The sequence below is a fragment of the Triturus cristatus genome, chromosome 3_1 (assembly GCF_964204655.1).
Source record: "Triturus cristatus chromosome 3_1, aTriCri1.1, whole genome shotgun sequence".
NCBI classification, from domain to species: Eukaryota; Metazoa; Chordata; class Amphibia; order Caudata; family Salamandridae; genus Triturus; species Triturus cristatus.
The window spans coordinates 1,038,389,427-1,038,412,088 of record NC_140583.1 but is presented as its reverse complement, the minus strand read 5'-3'; the positions used below and the strand labels follow the sequence as shown (position 1 = coordinate 1,038,412,088).

The following is a 22,662-nucleotide window of genomic DNA, read 5'->3' as shown; positions in this document are numbered from 1 at the left end:
AAATACCGAGCCGTACCGAATCGGTATTTAAGAATCGGTAAGTTATATGTAGGTAAAAATTCGGTAACAATTAACGAATCGGTAACATTCGGTAATCAATAATCGGAATTCACCGAATCGGTAAATACCGAGGTGGTATTTACCGAATCGGTAAATACCGCGGTGGTATTTACCGAATCGGAAAATACCGAATCGGTATTTACCGAATCGGCAAAAAAAACACATGACGTGATGAAATATCCAATCCTGTGCAACCACACCCCACCCAACCAGGAAGTGGCCACGCCCAGGCAGGTGCACACAATTAACAGACCCTGGAGAGGCTTGGAGTGCAGAGGAGAGGCAGGGAGCCAGTGTCTGTTTGTGCAGCAAAAAAACATCATGTCCAGCCAGAGGACACAGAGAGATGGAGGGGAAAGGAGGAGGAAGCTGAAATTCAGCCCCATGGAACTCCAGGTGCTGGTGGAGGAGGTGGTGAAGCAGCACCAGAAGCTGTTTGGGAGGCAGTCCCTGCAAGTGCCTGAGGCTGAAAAGCGCAATATTTGGCTGGCCATCCAGGCGCAGGTCAATGCTGTGGGAGTGACCCACAGGGACATAGAGGTCCTCAAAAAGCGCTGGTATGACCTGAGGATTGTAACCAAGAGGAAGATGGGGGAAATCCAGAAGGAGGCCAGCCAGACTGGAGGTGGAACCAACAGGGCACCTGCCCTCACCGAACTGGAGGAGCTGGTGGGGGCCACAATCGAGAATGAGAGCGTCGTGGGTCTTGGGGATGCTGACAGCTCTGCCAGAGCCGCCACCCAACAAGGTAAGACGAACGCACAGCAATGTAGCCCCCCCTACCCCTATCCCGCATCCCCCATTGTGAAATGAGTATCCCACTCCAGTCCATGTGTTAGTGCAGACAGGCAATGCATTCTGGGAGATGTAGTCAGGGAAACCCCAACCATGAAGTAAATAGCACAGGGCAACAAGGCATGTTACACACATTACGCACAAGGAGGCAGAAGACAATTTGGAGTGTGACATGATTTATTGTGATGCTTGCAATGCAGCCCTTCGGGGACACTGAGCCGATGTTGCATTTCTGTCCACAGATGTGACATCACGCAGGACAGGGCATGCTGCAGGAGAGAGGGCACACCGGCCACACAGATCACCTCTGGCCAGCACAAGTTCAGCCCAGGGAGCAGGGCCACAGGCAGCCGCACCACCAACACAGGCAGCCTCGCCTCAACCAGAGCCAGCATCACCTCAACCGGAGCCAGCATCACCTCACCCAGAGCCAGCATCACCTCACCCAGAGCCAGCATCGCCACTCATGTTTGAGTCACCGGCCACATCACCGCCTGCAGGTGTGAGAATGAGGAGGCGTCCTGCCGCCAGGCTGCGAGCCTTAGACACCTCGTCTGACGACAGCAGGGGCCCTGAGCAAATTACTATGCCCCAGGATGGGAGCCATGCCACTGTGCCCTACACCTCACAGGCAGCACAGACGGGTGCAAGAGGGCGCCGCAGGTCGCGTGTCCAGAGTCCACCAGCAAGCATTGACAGCCATGGTGTCTTCTTGGGGCTCGAGGGCCAAATGTTAAAACAACAGCGCCTGCAAACAAAGGCAGTCATGTCCGTCCAGAGGCATATGCGGTTCATGAAATCTACATTTGTCAACATGGACAATAACATCAGCGCAATGGCAGCGGGCATTCGGGACATGTCCCAATCAATCCAGCAGTTGTGCAGCAAATTAGATGCTGACATAGATGCACGGCGCCGGGAACGGCAGAGGAGGGACACTACCACCAGGGCACTCAACCGTCTGGCAACTATCACTTCTCTACTCTGCCGGCGCTCTGTGTCGATGCAGGAGGGCCTGACACACTGCTGCAGCAACGTGTCTCGGGGGATGGTGCAGGTGACAAGTGCACTAGAGGTGCTATTAACAAGTCAGGCGGCGACAACTGCTGCAGGGGATGCTGCGGAGAGCATCGACACCAGCAGCAGGAGCAGCATCACACCCCCCGTCCCAGAAGCACGCAGGAGCAGCAGGCGGCTTGGGGTTGGCTGTAGTGAGGATGCTCAAGCCGTGCCATCCCACACTGCAGCGCGTATGCGCAAACATTGATGCAGCCCTGCGTAGCCACTTCCCAATGGGTGACGTAACCCTGGACTTACTCCTTGTATATATGCTATGTTGCCAGATTGGCTTGATCTTGTGTTCATGGCGTAGTGCCGCATTAAAACTATGTCATGACATACCACAACTGGCTGTGTCCCCTTACTTACTCAGAAATAGTTGCATGTGATCTCTGCCCGTCTCTCTCTCCCATCTATTGCAGTTGGCACTCTAGCTGCGTTGCCCTCTGGCTGGCCTGACTCATCCTCGTTGTCCTCAAAATCTGTTAGTTCCACATCTGTACCTCTCTTCGTGGCAAGGTTGTGCAGCATTGCACAAGTGGCAATGATCTTGCAGCAGTTGATGGGTGTGTACTGGCGTGCGCCTCCGCTCTTGTGGAGGCAGCGGAACCTGCTTTTCAGTAGTCCAAACGTGCGCTCCACCACATTGCGTGTAGATTTATGTGCCACATTGTATCGTCTCTCACTCTGGGTTGATGGGTGTAGGTAGGGAGTGTGGATGAATGACCGGCAGGCATATGCACTGTCGCCTAGGTGAGTAAAAGGGAACCATCAGTCACATGCCTCTATACACTATGATTTGCAGGTTTCATGGGGCCTCACTGTTACTTACCTAGCAGGTATCCCTCTCCAAATTCTCCGGCAATCAGTCGTGTGTAGATCCCACTGTTCTGGAAGATGTAAGAGTCGTGGGTGCTCCCAGGAAACTTCGCTACAATATCAGTGATGATGTTCCCTGCATCACAGATCACCTGCACATTGATGGAGTGGGTGGACTTTCTGTTCCTGTAGATGTGCTCTGTGTCAGCTGGTGGGCAGATTGGGATGTGTGTGCCATCAATACAGCCAATGACATGGGGGAACTGTGCCATGTGATAAAAGTCAGTTTTAGTTTTCTGCAGTTCAGCCTGTGTGTTTGGGAAGCTGATGTAGTGGTGCATTCTCTGCATCATGGCATCCAGGAACTTCCTGAAGAAACGGGACAGGCAACTCTGGGATACACCACCCACCGCAGCTATCACCACCTGATAACTGCTGGATGCCAGTAGATGTAGGCTGCAGAGCACCTGCACATGTGGTGGTATGGCATGCGCCCTTCTTTTTGGCTGGTCCAGGAGTGGGTGCAGGTCCCTTATCAGGTCCATGATGGTTTGGGGGTGTAGCCTGTACCTTTCATGTATCTCTGCATCAGTCAGTTGGAAGAGTGTGATGCGCTGTCTGTAGATGCGTTCCTCCCGTCTCCATATCCTCAGACCTGCTGCCTGTAGACGTAGGCGCCTTGCAATGACATACAGAGCGGCCATGTTGTCCACGCTGTTGCATTTTGGGATTGCTTATATGGTCTGTTGATGGTTACCACCTGCTTTCACTCAGTGTTAATTACCGACTCTTAATTACCGATTTTCATGGATTTGTTCATTACCGATTTTACCTACATGTCATTTTCAGTTTTACCACTTCATATTTACCACTTCATATTTACCGATTCATATTTACCACTTCATATTTACCGATTCGGTAAATATGTATTCGGTAATTATGAATCGGTATTTTCGAATTCGGTAATTATGAATCGGTATTTACCGCTTCATATTTACCGAAAACTGGTTTTTGGTCTCCTACATCTCACTTGTCTATATACCGGTCGGTAACGGCATATTTACCGAATTTCGGCCGTTACCGACCGGTATTAAGCTACCTACATGAGGCCCATAGTGAGAATTCTAAATTTATCTTAGGGTCCCGTATGGGGAAACACTCCCTCAAGCTGATTTGTTTTTGTGCTGGCCAAAATGCAATTTTATAACTTTGGTTGGGATCTTACCCATAATGGCATTAATAGTAATTGGACTAATTGTAGGCACAGCTAACTGCACCTGTCCAACTTGAGAAGCCCTTGCTGGCGCAGTAGTTAAGGTACTCAAGACTGCCGCATCACCATCACGGATATCTGATCCCTGGTAGTTGTGTCAGTGCAATGGCAGTCCGACTGCCATGGTTGTAATAGGGTGGTCAGAAGATCGCCACCGCCGTGGCCCACGTGTCTGGTAGTCTGTGGACAGCCAGGCTCGTAATTAGGGGTAGGCTACGAATTCCCCTCCGCATGCCGAGTTCACGGAGTTTTGCCTACTCCATGCTCAGGCCAGAGTTTTAAAAAACTCTGCTAAGTGAGGTGGAGCTGAGTTTTTCTCTTGAGTGGCTAGCCATCTGTAATTTGGTCGAGCGCTCGTGAGAAAAAATCACTGGCTAGACCTTGTGTTGAGAAATCTGTCATTCAAGTTGAGGAAGCTGCAGCTCGAGTAGAATGTCTACTCATGCGTCAGAAAGCATCAGAGTCCTCTGGCATGAAACATAGTGCCATTCACACTGATTTTAAAGTGCGAGACAAACTCTTGGTGCTAAAAACCAGTGCGACTTAAAAGACCCTGCCACTGGTGGAACTCCGCAGAGTGGGAGGGAGTTTATCTGGCACTTTGCAGAGGTTCGTGGAGTAAAACTACGCAAACTTCACCCAGGCCTACTTGTAATCAGGCCCTAAGTCTACTCATATCCTCAGTAAATCTTGGTTTGGCTAGCTCATAGTACCACATGTAAACTCCTAAACCTCCAGAGTTGTAGATGCTTGTCGGTAATCTTGAACATGACCACTCTGATTGCCAAGGAATTCGTAGAAAAAGATCTAACCCTGTTGTTTATCACTCTTGCATGACCAAAGTATTACAAAGAAAAGAGCCAACAATACATTTTCAAATATTTATTTAAAAGCTCTAATGCTTGTCAATAATATGTAAAATGTGATTTTTAGACAAATGAAAAACATATTTGTTATAAACATTATTAGAATGGTTAATTGTATATAATGTTACTCCTATCTATCAATAATATTTCTACTCTAACAAGAGCATAATAGAAGTAACCTTGTGCCAGACACACTTGGAATGATCTAACCCCATACCTTGGTGTAATGTCTCAGGAAGCCGGACTCAGTGCACAAAGAATGCACACTGTCTGAATGTGCGAGCCTGCACATATCTCTGCTTGCACTGCTACCTTCCTTCTTAATAAATGTCGAGGCCTGTGGGGCTGAATCTCATTCACAGCTTTCTGCAGCATTCATGATAACTCTGGTGCAGAGTGCCTCTCATCGACTTTCACATGGGTATGGTTTAAATGATAAAACACCAGTATTATCACATTCTGCTAAAGATGCAGAATAATAACGTTACTTAGTCTTCGGGGGGTAGAGTTGTCGGTCACCTATGAGCACATAATAAAGCAAGGACATCGAGTTTGGATATGTGTGACCCTGGAACTAACAGTGTAGACTATAGTGCAACAAAATCTACTAAGAGTAAATGCATACATTCTTCTGTTAATGAAAAACATGGACAAACCACCATCTAAAAGAGATGCTAAGTTAAAAAGGAAAACCTAAAATAGAGACCACGTATAAGCCATAGAACAATTTCCTTATTACATTTTGTCATTTGAGTTTTGTACTGGTGTTGGTGTGTCTAGCTACTTGTGAGGCCCAAAAAAAGCATGCAATTGTGGTGTTCCCTGATTCCTTTGTCTTGGATTGCTGGTGGGTTCCAATCTGTGTTTATAATGACAGGCGGCATTAGGTGGAGCATTCAGGATCCCCTTGCTTTCACTGTGCTTCTTATTTCTAAAGCAAAGTCCTATTTTTTTTATAGTGGGTTCTGCTGTTAGGCATATGACGGCAATAAAGGTTTTTGTTCTCATCTGACTAGGTGTTCCAGAGACGAAGGGATGGGTCTGTCGAGTTCTACCTTGATTGGAGTTCTTACAAGAAAGGCTTTGGGAGACAGGAGTCTGAATTCTGGCTTGGCAATGACAATATCCACCAACTCACAAAAGCTGGTATGATATCTCTGTACAACACTCTTGGCCGGAACCAGAAGCCAAACAGTGTCTCACAAATTCTAACACCTTCCTTTTCACCTTTTGCAACACAGGGTATCACAGCCATTCCTAATATTGGAAGTACCACATCTTCATTCTCACCTCATTTGAATGTTTTTTTATGAAACTGTAATGTTCTCAAGATGGGAATTACCGGAAATGGAAATTTCTCCTAACATGTTGTTTCAAAGGAATGGTCTAATGACTGATGTGTTGGAAGTGGAATTTTATGAAGGTGGAAGTACTTGGAGGGAGAATGATATGTGTTGACATGAGGTTTTTCAGCACGAATGCTCTGATAATGTGAGTTTGTTTTTATTATGTGAGTTGTTTGAATGGGAATACTCAGATGTGAGATGTAATGTTCTTTTGCTGCAAGTTATTTACAGTGGAATGCTCAGGTGCTTGGTGATCTTGGAAGAGGAATGTCCAAATGACTTTTGTTTTCTGAAGGTAAACGTTATTGTGCTGGAATTTTTGGAGAATGTTCTTGTGACAGTGGCATACAATTTACAACAAGCGTTTGATTACTAGTAATTATTTATGTAACTGTTGTTCTTTTTGTTATAGGAAGCATGCAATTGCGTGTAGATCTGGAGGACTTCAAAAGCAACTCTACATTTGCGATGTACCAGACTTTCAAACTCCAAAGTGAAGATGACAAGTACCAGTTTCTCTTGGGGAAGTTTATGGGAGGATCTGCAGGTAAAGACTTCCGTCTGGTCTGTCGGGTCCTAAGCACAATTCATTAAAAGCTATTTTTTACATGTCAGACCTCCTGATTGCAGGTCATAGCAACAAAAAAGAAGAATTTATTATTACAACTATGAGCCGGCTAGTTTATATCAATCTGTGGACCTCCTGACTCTCTATGGGGGAGGATAAACTGCTCCTAAAAGCTATTTATGCAAAAAGGTGTCTAAATGTGGCAGTTGTAGGCTTGCAGTAAAAAATCTATATTAAAAAGAAAAAATAGCCACTGTATAAAACATTCACAGAATATTACAGATGCTTCCAAACAGGCAGGTGTGCTTAGAACAGGCATAGAAACCCTTTTAGTATTAATGTACATATAGGAAAAGAGGATTGAGATTGCTGCAAACAAATGGTATAAATGGCTTTTGAGAGAAAGTGGATTATTAGTAATAGTAGATGGTAGTCCAGCTCAAGTGATAAGGGCACTTTTCTTGTTAGCCCCAGCAAAGGTTTAAGTAATTTGAACCTAAGCTCAGTGTCTTCTAGCTGTGGTACAGAGCACACAGGCTTAACGTAAGAAAATGTGTAAAGCTTTTAGAAGTGACAAAACAGTTAAAAAGTTGTGTTAGACGGCGACCTCAGAGGAGCCTGGAAGGGGTCCTGACTACCCTGAGACCCACCCTCAAAGTATCGTAGCCGGGCACTGGCGGGAGACTCCCCAGGGGGAGGAATCTCGTATCTAGGATCGTACTTCCGGCACCACACGACACAGAGTGACCACACCGGGTATTCTGAGAAAACAATCTTTATCAAGTAGGTTATCACTGCAAATATGTACAAGGTGAGCACGGGCTCAAGAGTCTCGGAAGGGGTAGGGGGTAGCGGGACAGTCTCTGGTAAAGGTTCAAGCAGGGACGTATCCGGCGCACAGCTCACAATCCTCGAGCTGGGGGATACGATGTTGTAGTCGGGGTCCGGCGGGACCGTGAGAGTCGGTTGGAGCCGCGAGTCACTCAGCAGGGCTCAGGTACAAGTTCGGAGGTCTTACGATCTTCAGGGAGCCGCGAGTCACTCAGCAGGGCTCAGGTACAAGTTCGGAGGTCTTACGATCTTCAGGGAGCCGCGAGTCACTCAGCAGGGCTCAGGTACAAGTTCGGAGGTCTTACGATCTTCAGGGAGCCGCGAGTCACTCAGCAGGGCTCAGGTACAAGTTCGGAGGTCTTACGATCTTCAGGGAGCCGCGAGTCACTCAGCAGGGCTCAGGTGGGTCCAAGTTCCAGGAGCCGCGACCGCGTCGGCAGGCTCTCGTTGTTCCAGCGTCGAATCTGCCCGACAGACCCAGGGCACCCCTTGTTATAGGTCGACCCCTCTTTGATGTCCGGAGTCTGTGCAGGCAGGGGTCTTGTCACCTGGGGGTCGCTTGTCGGGATTTCCTGCTATAGTCTTTTGATCCTTTCAGGGCCGGGTCGGGAGGAGTCCCAGACACCCAGCAGGTGTGGAGCCAGCCCTCAGGGAGGCCGGAGGGCCGATCGAAACCCATCGTCCCGGGGGAGTTCAGAGGTGCGATAGAAACTGCTCCTCCCTCTCTCATCCCCTGGAAGCGTGATGTCCTCCAGCCGGAGTGGCGCCTCTAGGCCCGGGTCGCGCTGGGGCCGGGCGGCCATCTTGGTGCATGAAGTGGGCACGCGGGCCCGGGGTGGCCGAAAGGAGAGAGGCCAGGGACGGGGATGTCCGGGTCGGTGCGTGTGTCCTGGTGGGGAGGTTCGGCTGGGCCGGGTGCTTGGGCTGTAGGTACCAGGTTTCGGTGGTGCGGGGGCACGGAGGGCCATTCTACGAGGCCGGGTCCAACACGCGTCCCCCCCAGCTGAAAGCCGGAGAGAACTGCCCATCAGCTTGGGGGGTTCTCTTCGCTGAGGCGGAAGAACCGGGAGAGGCCGTCAGCATTGGCGTGGTCCGTACCAGGGCGGTGTTCCACGGTGAAATCCATCCCCTGGAGGGAGATTGACCACCGCAGTAGCTTGGGGTTTTCTCCTCGCATCTGCATGAGCCATCGCAAGGGCCGATGGTCAGTTTGGACTCTGAAATGGGTGCCGAACAGGTAGGGTCGTAGCTTTTTGAGTGCCCAGACCACGGCAAAGGCTTCGCGCTCTATGGTGCTCCATCTCTGTTCTCGGGGCAACAGCCGCCGACTGAGGAAGGCGACGGGCTGGTCTAGGCCTTGGTCATTTACTTGGGACAGGACGGCCCCAATGCCATGCTCGGAGGCATCGGTCTGGACTATGAACTCCTTGGCGTAGTCGGGAGCCTGGAGGACGGGGGCAGTACACATGGCCTTTTTTAGGGCATCGAAAGCTGCCTGGCAGGCAGCCGTCCACTGCACTTTCTTTGGCTGTCTTTTAGACGTGAGTTCTGTGAGAGGGCCGACAAGGCTGCCATACCCCCGAATGAATCTTCGGTAGTAGCCCGTGAGTCCCAGAAAGGCTCGGACCTCCGTCTGGGTGATGGGTGGTTCCCAGGCCAGGATGGCGTCGATCTTTGGCTGTAGAGGGGCGACCTGGCCACTCCCGACCTAGTGCCCCAAGTAGACCACGGATCCTTGCCCGATCTGGCACTTGCTGGCTTTTACCGTGAGGCCTGCCTGGCGCAGGGCGGTCAGCACCCTTCGGAGGTGCTGGAGGTGCTCACTCCATTCTGAACTGAAGACAGCGATATCGTCCAGATATGCCGCGCTGAACTGTTCTAGACCGGCCAGGACCCTATTCACCAGTCGCTGGAAAGTGGCCGGGGCATTTTTCATCCCGAAGGGCATTACGCGGAAGCGGTAGTGCCCATCGGGGGTGGAGAAAGCGGACCGCTCCTTGGCCCCTTCGGTGAGCGCAATCTGCCAGTATCCGCAGGTGAGGTCGAACGTGCTGAGGAACCGGGCTGCCCCTAGTCGGTCAATGAGTTCGTCGGCTCGTGGAATGGGGTGGGCATCGGCTCGGGTAACGTCATTGAGCCCCCGCTAGTCCACGCAGAATCGGAGCTCGGGGGCGACACCGGGGGCCGCTGCCTTCGGGACCAGGACCACGGGGCTGGCCCAGGGACTGTCAGAGGGCTCGATCACCCCCAGGGTCAACATCTTCGAGACTTCCGCTTGAATGCAGGACCGGACCCGGTCAGGAACCCGGTAGGCTCGGTGTCTCACCGGCGGGCTCTCCCCGGTGTCCACGTCATGAACACACCAGTTGGTGACCCGGGGGGTCAGGGAGGAGAGGTCGGAAAATTGTCTTAGGAGCTGGCGGCAGTCCGCTTGTTGCTGGGCAGTGAGGGCTGGGGAGAGGTTCACTCCTTCCACGGAGCCATCCTGCTCCTTGACACACAGGAGGTCCGGGAGGGGATCCGACTCATCTTCGGCCCCGTCATCGGTGGCCAGCAGGAGGCTCAGTTCTGTCCGCTGGAAGTGAGGCTTGAGGCGGTTCACGTGCAGGACCCGGAGGGGATCCCGAGGTGACTGGACGTCCACCAAGTATGTGACTTCGCTCTTCCGCTCAACCACTTTGTAGGGCCCAGTCCATCGGTCCTGGAGGGCGCCAGGCTTCACGGGGGCCATGACCCACACCTGCTGGCCCGGCTGGAACTCGACCAGAGTGGCATTCTGGTCGTACCAGCGCTTCATCTCCTCTTGACTTGCCTCCAGGTTGGCCTCGGCCAGCTCCCGGAACTTCCTGGTCTGGTTTCGGAGGGCCAGGACGTATTGGAACACATCTCGGGGGTGGCCTGGGGTGCTGCCTCCCACCCTTCCTTAACCAAACTGAGGGGACCTCGGACGGGGTGTCCATAGAGTAATTCAAACGGGCTGAACCCTAAGGACTTCTGGGGGACCTCCCGGTAAGCGAACAAGAGGCAGGGGAGCAGGACGTCCCACTTACGCCGGAGGGGCTCTTCTAGGCCAGCGATCATCCCTTTCAAAGTCCTATTAAACCTTTCTACTAGGCCGTTCCCTTGGGGATGGTACGGGGTGGTGAACTTATAGGATACCCCACATTGTTGCCACAGGGACGTCATATACTTCGAGATAAAATTAGTGCCGCGATCGCTCACGACCTCGCGGGGAAAACCCACCCTGGAAAAGATTCCCATCAGGGCCCGGCCCACCACGGGGGCCGTAATGGTGCGTAGGGGAATAGCCTCAGGGTAGCGGGTGGCGTGGTCCACGAGGACCAAGATGAAACGGTGGCCTTGGGAGGTGGGGGGGTCCAGTGGTCCCATGATGTCGATTCCGACTCGTTCAAAAGGGGTACTGACGACCGGGAAGGGTTGGAGGGGAGCCTTGCACTTCCCCCCACTCTTCCCACTAGCCTGGCACGTGGGGCAGGACTTGCAGTGGGCCTCTACCGCTGCTCTCATTCTAGGCCAGTAAAAATGGGTCACGAGTCGGCTGTAGGTCTCGTCCTGACCCAGGTGGCCGGCGAGGGGGACGTCGTGGGCTAAGCCCAGGAGGAAATCTCGGAAGCGGAGGGGTACCACCAGTACCCATCCGGATCCCAACTCCACCGACTTCTGATCGCTGTACAAGATGCTATTTTCCCAATAGATTCGGTGTGTCCCGGTCTGGTCACCTGCGGCTTGGCCCTCGGCCTGGCGCCGCAGTCCGACCAGGGAAGGACAAGTGGCTTGCTCCCGGCAAAACTCTTCCCGAGTGGGCCCGCCCTCGTGGCGCCAGTGGGCCAACTCGGGTAGATCTCCCAACTCGGGGACCAGGGCAGGGTCGGATGGTGCGGGTTCGTAGCGGGCGACGGGCCCTTCTGCTGGGGGGACGGGAGGACCCTTGGCGGGGACTGTACTGGTCTCTTCGATCGGGGTGTTCTCGACTTCTCTCCGGGGAGTGAGCCGGGCTGACATAGATCTGGTGGTGGCGCACACCCACTCGGGGAGTCCCATCATTCCTAGGTGGGCCTTGCGCTCGACGTGCTTCCAGGGAGAACTCTCTAGGTCGTTCCCTAAGAGGCAGTCGACCGGCTGGGAGGTTCTTACGGCCACCTTGAGTTTGCCTATCACCCCTCCCCACTCAAACGGCACCAGGGCTACCTGACACATACTTTCTCTATTGTCTGCGGATATTACGGGGCAAAAGATGTTGGGGAGGATCTGCTCCTCGGGGACTAGGTGCCTGAGGACACCGGTGATACTGGCCCCGGTGTCCCGCAGGGCCTCTACCTGGTGGCCATTGATCTTGACGAGCTGCCCGTACTTCTGTGTGTTGGAGGGCAGGAGGCTACCAGGGATCATCTCTCTATCTCCCAGGGATACTAGGGCCATTGCTGCGGGTTCCCACTCCTCGGCTTCCTCAACCTCCTCCCCCAGAGCTACGTTGGCTATCTGTCTCGCAGGGGTGGTAGGGGAGACTTGGGTGGCCATGGGGCACTCTGGGTCATTGGCGTAGTGCCCGGGTTTCTGGCAACGGAAACATGTGACGGTCACCCGGTGTCCCCGTCTCCCAGGGGGCCCTGTCACCGGTGGGGGGGGGCACCGGGAAAGGTGGAGGTTGTGTCTTCGGGGGGCTAGGCTGGGACTCTCTCGGCCCTCCCTGGTTCCCTCCCCCTCTCTGGCGGGGTGGTCCCTGACCGGCTCGGGGGTACTCTCCTACCATGCCCCGGGAGACCCGGGTGTTGGTCCAGCGGTCGGCCTCCACAGCCAGCTTCCGGGGATCTGTGAGCTTGCTGTCAAGCAGATGCTGACGTAGTTCTATGAAGCAGTTCGCAGCCAGATGTTCCCACAACATGAGGTCAGTGAGTTCGGCAAGGGTGGTGACTTTGCTGCCCTTGATCCACCCATCGAAGGCCCGACTGAAAAAGTTTACATACTCCACCCAGGTGGTGCCCGGGATCTTCCTGCAGTCCCGGAATCGCTGACGGTACATTTCTGGGGTGAGGCCGTACCTTGTGAGTAGAGCCTCTTTCATGTGGCTGTAGGAGGTCTGCAGGGAGAGGGGTACGTCGAGCAGGGTGTCCCTTCCTTCGCTCAGAAACCGCCCCCACAACCCCGCTCCCCAGTCCTTCTGCGGGATCCGATGGGAGGTCATGGCGACCTCGTAGGCCCTGAACCATTGCTGAATGTCATCGTTTTTATAATATTCCTTGACCACATCCTTGGGGATGTGGACCTTCTGTTCCGCCGGGGAGGCCGTCTCTCGGTTTCCCGGGGGCCTTCCTTCCTCGCTTCTGGCCTTGAGCTCGATTTCTTTCAAGCTGCGCTCGTGCTCTAGTTGGAGCTTCCTTCCTTCGTGCTCCCTTTGGAGCTTCTTTTCTTCTAGTTCGCCTTGTACACGCATTTGCTCCACTGCTAGCTTTTTTTCCGCTAACTTCAATTCGCCCTCGATTTTGAGTTTGGCCAACTCGAGTTCATGATTGCGGCTTCTCTCTCTGTCCGCGAGCTCTTCCGGGGATAGGCCCCCGTCTGGTACGATGCCTCGCACCTGATTGCTACTGCTTTCACTTTGGGGGGGTTCGGCTTCGTCGGGGCGCTCCCCCGTGCCTTCCGGGCGGGAGGCCCCGGTCTCCACCCAAGTTTTCAGTGCTTTCTGCAAATCTTCTTTAGTGTTGAGACCAGTGGTAGCGATTTTAAGTTCTTTGCAAAATTGCTTTAGCTCCTTGTGTGTGTATTCTTCTAGCTGCTCCACCTGGAACACCCTGTTGGCGCTGGTTTCTGCAGGGCTCACGGCGCTTCCTTCTGCCATCTTTGTCGGTAGTGCTTCCGTTGTTCACGGTACGATCTCTAGGTGATGGGCCCGAATCCCACCGCTGCCACCAATGTTAGACGGCGACCTCAGAGGAGCCTGGAAGGGGTCCTGACTACCCTGAGACCCACCCTCAAAGTATCGTAGCCGGGCACTGGCGGGAGACTCCCCAGGGGGAGGAATCTCGTATCTAGGATCGTACTTCCGGCACCACACGACACAGAGTGACCACACCGGGTATTCTGAGAAAACAATCTTTATCAAGTAGGTTATCACTGCAAATATGTACAAGGTGAGCACGGGCTCAAGAGTCTCAGAAGGGGTAGGGGGTAGCGGGACAGTCTCTGGTAAAGGTTCAAGCAGGGACGTATCCGGCGCACAGCTCACAATCCTCGAGCTGGGGGATACGATGTTGTAGTCGGGGTCCGGCGGGACCGTGAGAGTCGGTTGGAGCCGCGAGTCACTCAGCAGGGCTCAGGTACAAGTTCGGAGGTCTTACGATCTTCAGGGAGCCGCGAGTCACTCAGCAGGGCTCAGGTACAAGTTCGGAGGTCTTACGATCTTCAGGGAGCCGCGAGTCACTCAGCAGGGCTCAGGTACAAGTTCGGAGGTCTTACGATCTTCAGGGAGCCGCGAGTCACTCAGCAGGGCTCAGGTACAAGTTCGGAGGTCTTACGATCTTCAGGGAGCCGCGAGTCACTCAGCAGGGCTCAGGTGGGTCCAAGTTCCAGGAGCCGCGACCGCGTCGGCAGGCTCTCGTTGTTCCAGCGTCGAATCTGCCCGACAGACCCAGGGCACCCCTTGTTATAGGTCGACCCCTCTTTGATGTCCGGAGTCTGTGCAGGCAGGGGTCTTGTCACCTGGGGGTCGCTTGTCGGGATTTCCTGCTATAGTCTTTTGATCCTTTCAGGGCCGGGTCGGGAGGAGTCCCAGACACCCAGCAGGTGTGGAGCCAGCCCTCAGGGAGGCCGGAGGGCCGATCGAAACCCATCGTCCCGGGGGAGTTCAGAGGTGCGATAGAAACTGCTCCTCCCTCTCTCATCCCCTGGAAGCGTGATGTCCTCCAGCCGGAGTGGCGCCTCTAGGCCCGGGTCGCGCTGGGGCCGGGCGGCCATCTTGGTGCATGAAGTGGGCACGCGGGCCCGGGGTGGCCGAAAGGAGAGAGGCCAGGGACGGGGATGTCCGGGTCGGTGCGTGTGTCCTGGTGGGGAGGTTCGGCTGGGCCGGGTGCTTGGGCTGTAGGTACCAGGTTTCGGTGGTGCGGGGGCACGGAGGGCCATTCTACGAGGCCGGGTCCAACAAGTTGGAAACACTACACTCTATAAACCCCACTCTAATTTATCAACATTGAGAATATTTACATGAACAAAATGACACCACCAAAATTGCAAAAATCCAATAAGGAGAACCAGCTATGAGAATTTTTAATTTTAAATTAAAATAGTACCAAAACACGCAAAGCACCAACTGTGAGCAACTGTTCACAATATTCAGGATAAGGGTAACGTTTAAGGCCAACCATGATGGAGTGTGAGTCAGATGCAGATGTCGGATTTGTCCTGGTCAAAAAATTACCTTCACACTTACAAGATTTCAGAGAAGGGAAAGTCTCACACAGGGCAACGATGAAGGCTATATCCGAAGACAAACTCGTCATTGAAAGGTTGAAGGGTGAGTTTCTCTGTAAAGACATGGACAAAGGCGGGAAATGGTGGGAAAAGCTTTGAAGGGGAAAAGTATAAAGTTTGTGCCCAGGAAGTCATTGATATCAATCATGAAAGGTACAAGGCGTTAGTTTAAGGCAACTCACCAGTGATTAAGGATAATAAATCACAGGCTCTACTGTCTACCTTAGAGGTGTGACCATGGAAACGAGCAACCCCTCCTCTGTGGTCGCTCAAAACCAGTACTGGGGGCAGCTCCTGTCCCACTGGGACTGGCTAGAGGGACAAAGGAAGGGAGCAGGCCCTGATATTAACTACATCTGACAGGGTCGGACTCTTTGAAGATGCATATGTATGAACCCATTAGAATTTAATTGCACATAGTGAAATTTAGATCTCATATTTATACAAGTGCTCCAGTGAATGGTGCAGTGAATGTGATTTATGTGAATGATAGTGCGTTAAGCGTAGCAAAGAAATTAGCAAAAATGAAATAATGTAAAAGCATTCACAATACGATTTTTAATCTTGGTTCATACTTAGAGTACAATTTGAGTGAATAACAAAAAATGTTAGTCTGCATGTCATAGCATTGACCTTTCAACCCCTATAAAATATTTCAAAGGAAGTTTTCATCAAGACTAGATGGGAGCACCATGAAATAAAATTGTTTTTTTTTTTTGTATGTAATGGTGGCAGGGTCTTCTCATCCCAGAAATGTTTCCTCCTTGTAAGAAGAACTTGTGTTAGTACTGCTCAGAGTTATCAAAGAGTCCTGAGGTGACCCCACCAAACTGATCGATATTGAATTCCTCCTTTTACTAGTCAGTATGGGAATGTTCCTGTCTCCTAGGAAAAAGTCACCATCAGGAAGATCGATGTGTGAGTTTTAACTGCACTTAGCACACTATCATTTACATATGTCACATTCATATGCCATAAGTTGGCAGGGTATGCTCAGACGTGAGTCCCTTGCTCACTTTGTCACTGGATTCAAGCAAGCCTGGCTGAAGACGGCTGAAATGCCAGAAACCGGTCCTAGGATGCTTGTTTCCGGTCCAGGGAAGACATGGCTTGGCAGTTCGGGCTGGACTGTTCCCATGAGGCACAGGGTCAGACTGATTTGCATATGGCCATGTCTGAACTGGGGTGGCAGAGTGGGCTAAAGAACGGTGATGGATTAAACCCAGATCAGTTGACTGGGGGTGAGTGCTTGCAATGTCCAACACTCCGTCCATCATTTCCTTTGGTTTTTGCTTTGTTCGCCATAAGTTGGCAGGGTATGCTCAGACGTGAGTCCCTTGCTCACTTTGTCACTGGATTCAAGCAAGCCTGGCTGAAGACGGCTGAAATGCCAGAAACCGGTCCTAGGATGCTTGTTTCCGGTCCAGGGAAGACATGGCTTGGCAGTTCGGGCTGGACTGTTCCCATGAGGCACAGGGTCAGACTGATTTGCATATGGCCATGTCTGAACTGGGGTGGCAGAGTGGGCTAAAGAACGGTGATGGATTAAACCCAGATCAGTTGACTGGGGGTGAGTGCTTGCAATGTCCAACACTCCGTCCATCATTTCCTTTGGTTTTTGCTTTGTTCGCCATAAGTTGGCAGGGTATGCTCAGACGTGAGTCCCTTGCTCACTTTGTCACTGTATTCAAGCAAGCCTGGCTGAAGACGGCTGAAATGCCAGAAACCGGTCCTAGGATGCTTGTTTCCGGTCCAGGGAAGACATGGCTTGGCAGTTCGGGCTGGACTGTTCCCATGAGGCACAGGGTCAGACTGATTTGCATATGGCCATGTCTGAACTGGGGTGGCAGAGTGGGCTAAAGAACGGTGATGGATTAAACCCAGATCAGTTGACTGGGGGTGAGTGCTTGCAATGTCCAACACTCCGTCCATCATTTCCTTTGGTTTTTGCTTTGTTCGCCATAAGTTGGCAGGGTATGCTCAGACGTGAGTCCCTTGCTCACTTTGTCACTGGATTCAAGCAAGCCTGGCTGAAGACGGCTGAAATGCCAGAAACCGGTCCTAGGATGCTTGTTTCCGGTCCAGGGAAGACATGGCTTGGCAGTTCGGGCTAGACTGTTCCCATGAGGCACAGGGTCAGACTGATTTGCATATGGCCATGTCTGAACTGGGGTGGCAGAGTGGGCTAAAGAACGGTGATGGATTAAACCCAGATCAGTTGACTGGGTGTGAGTGCTTGCAATGTCCAACACTCCGTCCATCATTTCCTTTGGTTTTTGCTTTGTTCGCCATAAGTTGGCAGGGTATGCTCAGACGTGAGTCCCTTGCTCACTTTGTCACTGGATTCAAGCAAGCCTGGCTGAAGACGGCTGAAATGCCAGAAACCGGTCCTAGGATGCTTGTTTCCGGTCCAGGGAAGACATGGCTTGGCAGTTCGGGCTGGACTGTTCCCATGAGGCACAGGGTCAGACTGATTTGCATATGGCCATGTCTGAACTGGGGTGGAAGAGTGGGCTAAAGAACGGTGATGGATTAAACCCAGATCAGTTGACTGGGGGTGAGTGCTTGCAATGTCCAACACTCCGTCCATCATTTCCTTTGGTTTTTGCTCAGCCCTACATTCACTGGAACACCTGTTGTATAAATATTGAGATATACACTTTGATTTGAAGCATTTTCACTATGTGTATTTAAATCCTAATAGATTCGTACATCTGTGTGCCTGTTGATTGTTTATATCAAGGGAGCTTAGGCCTATGGCTTCCTCTAAGGGTAGAGTTTCACTTTAGAAAATTGATTACCCTGGAATACAAGATTGCTCCATGTTTAGTTCTAGGTGGTCACACTATCAGTGGAACAGAACCCTTCCCCACACCCAATACATTTTGCTCAGCTCTGGGAGCAAGTTCACACCACATCAAGTAGCTATAGAGCGAGAGGCTTTAGGCAGGCAAAAGGTGACATTTTAAAAGTGCATTTTCTAAAATATTATGTATATATTAAGCTTTGCCAATTATTTGTTTTTGTAATAAATATTTTTAAAACTCCAAGAACAAATGCTTTCATTCATTCCTAAAGGAGATAACAATATATCATTTTTATTTTAACTCCCATTGCTTTTCTACGGAAAGGTTCACCCTGCTCTAATGAAAATAACTTTTGCGGCCTTCTTACTGTAAGGACAAAGTATACATTAGTCTTATACATGTTGGACATTTAAGTACTAAGATCAATGCCTTATTAGGGGATGAATTATTAAAAATTATGAGGAAGGTTTAGACATGTCTATTTGATTCGATTCAAAACTTTATTTGGCAAGTTTAAAACAGCCATAAAAGTGAATAGATTAGTATTAAATATAATGTGTTAAAAATAAATCCAATAAAACACATAGTAAACAAGCCATAATTACCTTCCAGCCATTATAAAAATCCAGATCATAATGGTATCTAATACTTTGCAATTTCCCTTATGCTAAAAGCCTTTGTACTAAATAGGCCAAACAAACATATGGCTTATTTAATGCAAGCAGGAATTTCAAAGTATTCTTCTAAGACCTAATGTTCTGTGCAATCAGAATGGGTCTAAGATAGCTCATACATAAGTTGCACAACAGCATAAAGTGTGACGTGCTTTGTTTATTAAGGCTGTCATAAGGGCAAGAAGTTGTGTCTTGGGTACAGGATCTCATAGAGGGGAAAGCAACCAGGTGATGTACTGTACCAAATCTAAATCGGCTCAGAGCATACTGATGTTGAGTATTGTTAGTACATTATAAATAGTATTGACAATCCTCCTCAAGGGGCAAGGTCATGTAAAAAGCAACTGTCGACCTCTTCCTTTCCATGCTCATTAGGCGTTCAGATCTATATTGATAAAAAGAGTCATTAATGGATTTCTTGGTAAGTGTTAATACCTGGATGGATTTGACCAAACTGACAAATTATATAAAGCGCTAAAATATTCATTGATATTGGTTAACCAAGGAAGGTGAGAGGCATTATCTAGAGTTAAACAATCTAAAACAATTGATTTAGATAAACTAGTTTCCTCTTTAGACCATATAACCAATCAATCAATCAATCAATCAATCAATCAATCAATCAGGGAATTGTAAGCATGCTACTCACCCGTGAGGGTCTCAAGGTACTGAGGGGGGTCCGCAAATATGTTTAGCCGAAGAGCCAGGTCTTAAGGGTCTTCCTGAAGGTGTTCAGGGATGGGGCACGTCTGATGTCTGCTGGTAGCTCGTTCCAGGTCTTGGCTGCAATGTGAGAGAAGGATCTTCCGCCTGCTCTGGCTCTGTGGATGCGTGTGGTTTTGGCCAGTGCGAGGTTGGAAGATCGGAGGCTTCTTTTGGGTACGTGGAAGTTGATTCTGTTGTTGAGGTATTTGGGTCCGTTATTGTGTAGGCATTTGTAGGCGTGAGGGAGGATTTTGAAAGTGACTCTTTTCTCCACGGGGAGCCAGTGGAGACTTCGTAGGTGTTGACTGATGTGTTTGTGTCGGGGGATGCAGAGGACGAGTCTGGTGGCGGTGTTCTGTATTGTCTGGAGTTTGCGGAGTAGGGAGTTGTTGATTTAATTTAATTTAATTTAATTGTGGGTTTATATAGCGCTAGAATCGACTCCCGGAGGAGTATCTCTGCGCTTCGACCGCTGGGGAACCCGTCCTGGCTCACCCTGAGAAATGGTCCCTAATGGGTATCTCTAAGGTGCGACCAAGCATCCCCGGCGGTCTGGGGGGGCCGTTGTGAAGATGAGGCAAGCTAATGCCCAGAGTTGCCGAGTGTGGTCCCTGACTGGAGTAGGCACCGAGGCGAGAATTATTGAGCCCGCTGACCCTGGTCCACGACCCTGCCGCGTCGGGAATCGAACCCTGGTCCCGGGCCGTCCTCTGCTTACGGGTCTGCCGCCTCTAACCAGTGAGCCACACCTCTCCACTGATGTCGGATAGAGTGTGTTTCCATAGTCCAGTCTGCTAGTGATGAGTGCATGGGTGACTGTCTTCCTTGACTCAGGGGGGATCCACTTGAAGGTCTTGCAGGGGATACGGAGGGTGTTGAAGCAGCTGGAGATGACGGTGTTGACCTGTCGGTTCATGGTGAGTGATGAGTCGAGTACGATGCCAAGGTTCTTGGCGTGGTCTGAGGGGGTATGTTGGCTTCCAAGGGTGGTCGGCCACCAGGTGCTGTCCCATGCAGAAGGGGTGGTATCAAGGACGAGGACTTCTGTCTTCTCGGCATTGAGCTTCAGGCAGCTGTTGGTCATCCAGACTGTGACGTCTTGCATTCCTTTCTGGAAGCTGAGTTTGGCAGTGGTGGGGTCCTTGGTGAGGGAGAGGATGAGCTGGATGTCGTTTGCATAGGATACGATGTTGAGGCCTTGTTGTCAGACGATGGCTGCGAGGGGGGCCATGTAGATGTTGAAGACGGTAGGGCTCAGGGATGAACCCTGTGGGACTCCGCAGGTGATTTTCGTGAGGTTGGAGAGGAAGGGTGGGAGTCTGAACCTTTGGCTTCTTCCGGTGAGGAATGTTTGGATCCAGTCCAGGGCTGTTCCTTGTATGCCTGCTTCGTGTAGTCTGGCAACTGGTGTGCGGTGGGAGACGTTGTCTCAGGCCGCTGATAGGTCGAGTAGGATGAGGGCTGCGGAGTGGCCTTTGTCCAGGAGGGTGCAGAAGTCATCTGTGGCAGTGAGTAGGGCAGTCTCTGTGCTGTGGTTGTTTCGGAATCCGGATTGGGACGTGTCGAGGACGACGTTCTCTTCAATGAATCGTGTCAGTTTCCTGTTGACTGTTTCCTCTGCAACTTTGGCTGCAAAGGGGAGGAGCGAGATGGGCCGATAGTTCTTGAGGTTGGTGGGGTCAGCTGTGGGCTTCTTGAGCAGAGTTCTGACTTCTGCGCCCTTCCAGTCATCTGGGAAGGTGCCTGTTTTGAAGGTGGGGTTAATGATGCATTGTAGTTTGGGTGCGATGGCAGCCGCGGCTCTGTGGTAGATATGAGGGGGGCAGAAAAACATAATAGGCGGGGTCTTACAATAAGCAGGTCCTCCAGATATTGAAGCCCAACCTCCCGATTGACAATCCAAGGTGAAGCAAAAGGAGGTAAACAGAGCAAACTTCTACAAAACCTATTTTCTTCAACTTGTAAATAGGTGCTGGGGGTAAAACCTCCGTAAACCTCCTCCTTAGGTAGCTCTTGATACCCCTCTGGCCTTATATATTTCAACCTTTTCTTTGATAGGCCGGCTACCCAATGTTGATGAAAACCTGAACATCGCATGTGAGTTCCTGCTCAGTTTGGCTTTGGCATTTAAACTCTATTGCACTCAGGAGCCTTTACTTACAACTAGGACTCCTAGGTAACAAAAAAGAGTTTACTCTGGTGATTGGGGTATCACCAATAAAAATGGATCTGCATTGTTTGGGTTGTTTCCACATATCATAGTAAACATGTTAGATGTATTAATCATCACTTTTAATTACCATGAAGTCCCCAAACGCTTCCACCAATTTCTGTAGAACTACATGGGTCCTGGATAGCATTAGGGTGTCCGTGGCACATAATAATACTGGTATAGAGTGCCCGTTGACACAGGTGGGCATCATCCTGTAAAGCCTGTAGGGCATTATAAACTCCATTGATAAAAAGAAAGAACAACAAAGAAGCTAAAACACAGCCGTGCTTTATTCCTCTTCCAACACTAAAGGAAGGTGAATATTCCCCTTGGGAGCCAAATCATACTCTGCTTGACAAATTGTCATATAAACATGCAGAGAACCCAATAATCGCCCTCGGGGCACCAAAGGAGAGCAACGTTGTCCAGAGAATGGAGTGGTCAACTAGGTCAAATGCACTGCTTAAACCAGCAAAGCAGAGTTACAGAAATTTACAATTTTGCCCTAATGTACTTCCCAATCAGCAGTTCTAAATTAACACATTGCTGTAGAGTTCCTAGGCCCATTATAAATACATACTGAGCTAGTGACAATATAGAGGATTCCTGTGTCCACTCTTTTTGTCTCCTCAGCAAAATCCTATCATCAGTTTTTCCGAGGAGTTTAAGAGTGATATAGGGCGATAGTTTTTGAGAACTGACTTATCAACCTTCTTGTAGATGAGTATTACTGTTGAACTAGCCCAAGAGGGAGGGATCCTACATACTATCGCCGCATTGAACACCTAGTCAGGATGGGGCTTCATAATTCCTTGACTGCTTTAAAGGCATCTAAAGGTACCCTATATGGGCTAGCGACTCTTTCCCCTATGCTATCCTGTAAAACAAAGGTAACCTCATCAATAGAGATATCCAGTGGGAGAATATTCCCCATCCAAGTCACCTCACATACGCCTTGCACACTGAGATCCTGATACTATTTAAACATTATAGAAAAATGTGTCACCCATGTTTCACAGGAAACAAATGAATTGAATTCAGGAATGGTATATTTTTTAAGGAAAGGAGCATTAACTGTAACTCACAACAATTTATTATCGTTTTTTTCCGCTGCATGGGTCAATTTTATCTATGCTTCCTCATGGAGCATCATCTGCCTTAC

General features: G+C 50.5%; 1 protein-coding gene across 1 annotated transcript in view; it reads left to right on the top strand.

Annotated features, from left to right (window-relative positions):
- Positions 1-22,662, top strand: part of LOC146861459 (ficolin-2-like) — a 470,803-nt gene that overhangs the window by 235,088 nt on the left and 213,053 nt on the right. The window contains exons 6-7 of the mRNA XM_085645778.1: positions 5,889-6,018; positions 6,631-6,765. Coding sequence (XP_085501904.1) covers positions 5,889-6,018; positions 6,631-6,765 — 265 coding nt within the window. The remainder of the gene's footprint in view (positions 1-5,888; positions 6,019-6,630; positions 6,766-22,662) is intronic.